Genomic DNA, 6,000 nt, shown 5'->3' on the forward strand with positions numbered 1-6,000 from the left:
ACACAATACAGTATTTGAAGATCTTACCTTGGGTTTCTGGAGGTTATAAGTTAGTCTTCACAATATTCTGATATTTCATAGGCTGAATGACTTATCGCTGATTCGAATAAAACCATGATTTGCAGCATTGTCCACATTGACTTAAAAGGGAGGGATACAGGGGAAGTCAATGTTGCATCCTTGAACCTGTAAATTTCACTGAAATTAAATGAAGGCTTTCCAATTATAATTCATATTGGATATTAGAACACAACCTCCATCGATCCGCTCCTCTGTTCACCAACAGCTGCTCCTTTCAGTTCTCCCTGCAGGATCCTCGAGCACTCGCGGACCGGTCAGAGATACGCACTAATCTCTTCTGCACATCCTGGATCAGAAAGAGTTTGGCCTCTTTGGATTGGCATCTTCACCAGGTGCCTGATCCACTTAATCTGGCTCCTCTCAATATGCGGGAGCCTCACTAATAGCTCTCACACAGACCTCCTCAGGCTCTCAACCACAGCGAGGCCATCCAGCCTGCCAGAAGAAAACGCGACTCGGCGGCTCCTGTTTTGCAATTTCATTCCCTCAGTCAACACCACACCACAGCTGACGGTCAGAACAAAGACAGCTGCTTGAGAGGTTTCAGCCGAGCTTATCAATCTCGACATCCTTTTGACTCTGTCGCCTCTGAGATAAACCCCACGACACCTGAGCTGGGGGGTCTCTTGGGTGTGCGGATCTGGGCAGCAAACAGTCTTTCTTATATTTTGGAGAGAAAATGACACTCTGTAACTTTGAGAAAGCTCAAACGACAAAGCAGCAACAACTTTTGGGATTTCTCGGCAGCTGAGAAGATTTCTAACAGCAGCAAATGTGTTATTTCCAGTGTTTCACCACTCTCATAATAACGGCATGTCGGTGCTTTTTGAAATCAGAGATTTCGGTTTGAAAATCTAATCCACAGTTTCTGTACAACACACTCTCTCCCCCTGATATTGTATATCTCTGTTGTATACATATATAATCAATCAAATGGAGGCTTTGCGATATCACTCCACACTTGAGATGCAGCCCGTGTGGAGTCGAAAAGCCTCAGACTCGGACTTGGAGGTGGTGCCGCTCATCCCAACAGCATCACCTTCAGCTGCAAAAACCTGCTCCGGTGCACATCAGAGATGAGAGTCCGTTGATGGATGAAATCATTGAAAAAACAGCAGAGGTGGCACCCTAATGTCACCGAACTGGACACCCTCCAGAGCTTGGCTGCGCCTCGATGTTGGGTCCATGAATATTACATATAGGGAGAGCAGACAAGCAGCCTTGTCAGAGTCTGATGCCCGAACTAAACGTGCTTGACTCGCTGCCAAATACGCGGTACTCTGTGCACGTAGCGGTGGATTGCAGCAGTGACCCTGGCTCCCCATACTGCCCAGGCTGTGATGTATTTTTGACGTATCCCTGAGCTTGTATAGTAGCTCCGAGGTATATGTTTTTTATTATTCCAGGCGAGGTAGAATGAACATTTCACCACGGATCAAACTGAGACAAGCCGGAATTTATTTCATCCAAAACCAGAAACAGAGAGAAAGAGAGAGAGAGAGAGAGAGAGAGAGAGAGAGAGAGGTGATCTTTAAACTACACATGACAAGTTTTCTTGCTTTTGTAGAAAAATTAAAGTCTTGTCAGATAAAAATGTGTTTTTTTATCACATAAAACAAGCATGGTCAGGTGTTAAGTTAGCAGAGAGCTGCGGGTTAAAAAATGATCACCCTCGGTCGAATCCAATTAATAATAAATCAGTGTGACCGGAGGCAATTTCTTGCAGCATTAAGATTCATAGATACTCTGTAACCTGTTCTCCAGCTCCTTGTCTTTGCCCCCTCTGTCCTGCAGTACTGAACTATTTGCAGAGCCCTCTGTGTATTCTGGCCTCTGTCTCCTTTTATTTTTTTTCATATAAATTGTGACAATTTTTCCCGTGCACTCAGCGTTTATCTCATCCCGTGCAGCAGGACGTCCACATGGCACAGCGGGCCGATGAAATACTGGCCACTCACTGTAATTCTCTCCACAGCTGCAGCCACATACTGTGTGCTGCACCCCACCCCAATGGACGTGACACACCACCGCATGGACGTCTGTAACGCACTGCAGGGTCCTGATGGTTCACCTGAAACATCTGAGGTTTTAAGCCATTAAGTGTTGCTCTAATTAAGCAATCAAGTCCTCACCAGGAAGTAGAAATGTCACTTTTTTTTCAGCAGCAAACTTAAGCGATTATTAAAATTGTAAGTACATGACACGCTTAAGGCTGTGCATATGATTTTTCCAACAAGAGGAGGAATAAAAAAAAAATCTCCTCATCTCTGCGGTGTGATCGTTTACTTTTTGTTCGGCACATCCACAGAGCAGCAGCAGAGGGGATTCTGACTTGGGTAGAAGCTTACAGTAGCTGTAGCCTGAGGTGCATTCATCCTCGGGCTTCCTTGACTCCCACCAGTGCACCGTCGGTGTGTCAGGAAGAAGCTACTTAACGCAGCTCGGGAACAGATTTGAGCAGGAATGCTGAAGAAGGAGATCTGATTCAAACATCCCCCCTCTTCTCTCCCCGCGATTAACTCTCGTGTAAAAACTTGCAGCTGTAAGTCTGCGCGAACCCACATGGCAACCAGAAAGAAGAAGAAGAAAAAAAAACAACTCCTCAGGAAGTTGAGGGTTGAATCATGGCTCCGCACTTCTTTCCAACACTTCTGGATATAAAAATCGTCTCCTCTGAGGCGAGTTCAGCGCCACACTGTCGCTTCTCTCCAAACACGAGCTTCACCTTTGAACGCCGCACAAAGTGTTTACTGTGGAGGCTCGTTCCGTCCCCTCACAGCTGGCCCCGGTCCGAGCCGAGCCGAGCCGAGCCCCCCTCTCCCGACGAGAAGATTAGAAAGTAAAGTGAGTACTTACAGAGGGAGAGGACAATCCAACAGCCTGCCACTTTGTGCCCGACGTGAGGCTTGTTCGACAGCATCCTGGGAGAGTCCTGTGAGCGGCGGAGCTGCTGGAGAAGGCTCGCAGTGCATGGGCTTTCTGACAGTGTTAGAAAAAAACAACGGGGCTTTTCCTTTTCACAGTTTCTCGGAGAAAAAACGGGGAGTGGGTTTGTGCTCCGGTAGGAGGCTTCCCCATTTTCCGTCCGAGGCGCAGGGACGCGCTCTGCTGGCGGGATCAGTTCACTGAGCGCAACCTACAGGCAGGCAGGCAGACAGGCAGGCAGACAGACAGACAGACAGGCAGGCAGACAGGCAGGCAGGCAGACAGACAGACAGGCAGACAGGCAGGCCAGAGGGAGGCTGCTGCTGCTGCCTTCAAGTGCTCTTGTGACAGTCCTGCTGCTGAGCACTTTGATTTTTGGAGAGAATAATGAAAAAAATTGACAGATTTATTTATTTATTGCATTAAAAAATCAAGCTGTAGCTCTATATTTGACAGATTCTTAAAGGAAAAGTTCACCCAAAAATGAACATTCAGTCATTCCACCATGCTGATGGAAAAGTCAAGCAAAGTTTCATTAAAGCCAGTTAACATTTCTGGAGCCTTACAACAAAACAGTTGACAATTTGTGTTAAAAAAAAAAAAAAGTCCCAATCTACTTCAGTTGTGCCGCAGAATGCCGCCACACTGTTTTGCTGGGAAGCTCCAGAAATGTTTTGTGGACTTTCAGACTTCTCGTTTGACTTTCCATCAGCATAGAGTAGATAATGACTGAAATTTCATTCTTGAGTGAACTGTTCCTTTAACATGTGATTTCAAGATAAAGGCAATAAAAACATCATTCCATGTGCAGATATACCCACATAGAGCCTATTCAGTTTATAATGAAAACAGAGAAAATAAGCTGGAACCAGCCATGATTGGCCTTTATCTTTGAAAAATAACATAAAACCATAAAAACTGATTAAGAACTAATTGAATAATTGATTATTTTCTCAAGTTCTAGTCGGAAGTCCGAATTCCCCAAGAGTCTGCACCCTTAATCTTTCTTGACTTGCCACCGACAAGTCTCTGAAATGTTTAGATGATTGCACCCTTTTCTTCACATTTCATCCAATAATTTAATAGATATAAATAAATCCTAGAATCAGCCTCAGAAACGCCATGTGCACTTTTTGTAGTTGTTAATTTAAGGCCTGACACACCAAACACTTCGTCTCGTCATACCAGGAAAAGCACAGGTGTACCCCTGTGAATCAAATAAGTGCTTTTTTTTTCTCTTCAAAACATTAAATCAAAATGTCTGTCTAGAATAAATCCAGTCAGAATCCGGCGGTGGTCGTCCCCGAGCAGTTTTAATGATTTAACCTCGGTGTCTTCAAGTTAGGAACGCACTCAGTTGGACGCTACACTTGCAATTGGAGAAGCCACGGGGAACAATCTATTAAAACTCCTTTCCCCCAGACTCTCCTTTTTTGTTGATTTTAAAGACCCACGTATTTTGAGACAGTTCTTTTTGGAGGTCTTATTCAAATTATTCATTAAAACCCCTGGTACATCCACAATACACCCACACAGGTTTCCTCAGACCTCTTCGCTGGACTGTGTAGGTGTGTGCGCTGACATCCGTCTCTCTTTGCTTTGAGTTCAGTGGAACTTGTTAGAGTAAGACAGCCTACACATTTATCATCTTATTAGACTGGTTACATCATTTATTCTCAGCCTTTATTCCCACAATAACTGAACACATCTGTGTAGGTGTGCCAGGCCTGTGAGTACACTTAGTAACTTAGTTACAAGTTGCATAATTGCATTATTTTGTTCTCTGGAGAATATGTTAATGTTGGGATGCTTGTGATCCCAGAACAACAGCTGCTTGCATTAGTGCACCAGTAATTGGCATTAATAATGGCTACGTTGCACTCAGGTGTTGCTGGGCTGTTTTGCGTGCTGGCTCAGTGTTACTGCCTAAATTTAGCCTCATTTGTGTTTTAAGTTGCACCTGTGTGTTTTCTGCTACCTGACCAATGCAAAGATATTCTGCAAAGGCACGAAAAATTACCATTCACTCTCCGTCATTTAAAAGCGAAATCAGGCCAGCGGTGGTTAAACTTTGACACCTCTCATTTCGACAGGATCGTTACGTTCTACAGCCCACAGAAAACCAGCCCATTAAATTCTTATTTCATAACTCAGTGAAAGAAACCAATTTATCCTTTATACTTAAACCATGCACATTGTCTCTCATAAATACACCATCATTTCTTTCATTTGTACAAAACAAGTTCCGTTCAGCAAGATAATCTCCACAAATCAACACCACTTTTATGATTTTCGAAGCGTAGATGTCACTGCCTGAGGTATAAAGCTGACGTTAGGCTATGAACAAACTACAACACGGCTGCATGACCTGATCATCACCACTACTTAGCTTCCTGCTACACTGTGTTATAAACACAGATCAATCTACGAGTTGGAAAGTTAGACATAGAATTGTTTGCAACTCAAGTCCATCTGTGAAATCAGACTAGCGGCTAGATGAGTTTCCATGTTCAGCGTGATGGTGCTTGCCTGAAACATGTGCACTCAAAATGTCTAAAAACTGATCTTCCACCTGTGAAAATATCTGTTTGACCAACGAAATCCATCGTTTCAGTTGATGTCCAGGTCAAAATGGGAGAAAACCTCATGAATCTGGTCTCGCAGCATGACAAACACCACAAAGACCCCCTCAACGTCCAAGTCATGGACAAAACATGGTTTGAAACTCAGCCACTGGGATTCAATGAAGACGACAATGTTGCTCACATTCACTTATTACCGTTATGTGTTCATCACAGAGAGGGGCTAGCCACAACAGCTAGCATTAGCATCAAATCTGGGGTCCAAGGTGGCACTTATTGGGCCTCATTCATGAAACCTAGATGATCAAATCTTTTCACATTGCACCAGTGGGAAACGACATTTAGCTTGTTAGCAACCACCGGTTTAAAATAAACTGATGTATTTTATGGTGTGAAACACGAAAATCTTGCG

The 6,000-nt window shown here is 44.1% G+C and overlaps 1 protein-coding gene across 2 annotated transcripts in view; it reads right to left on the reverse strand.

Moving 5' to 3' along the window:
* The window catches only part of b3glcta (beta 3-glucosyltransferase a), a 73,350-nt gene extending 70,152 nt beyond the window's left edge, over nt 1–3,198 (reverse strand). For both annotated transcript variants that reach the window (XM_030407671.1, XM_030407663.1), the window contains exon 1: nt 2,938–3,198. Coding sequence is in view for 1 of the 2 variants with exons in the window: in XM_030407663.1 (XP_030263523.1) it covers nt 2,938–3,001 (64 nt within the window). In the remaining variant the exon portion in view is untranslated. The remainder of the gene's footprint in view (nt 1–2,937) is intronic.
* Between the last annotated feature and the right edge of the window lie 2,802 nt (nt 3,199–6,000).

This window comes from Sparus aurata, chromosome 2 (assembly GCF_900880675.1).
Source record: "Sparus aurata chromosome 2, fSpaAur1.1, whole genome shotgun sequence".
Taxonomy (NCBI): Eukaryota; Metazoa; Chordata; class Actinopteri; order Spariformes; family Sparidae; genus Sparus; species Sparus aurata.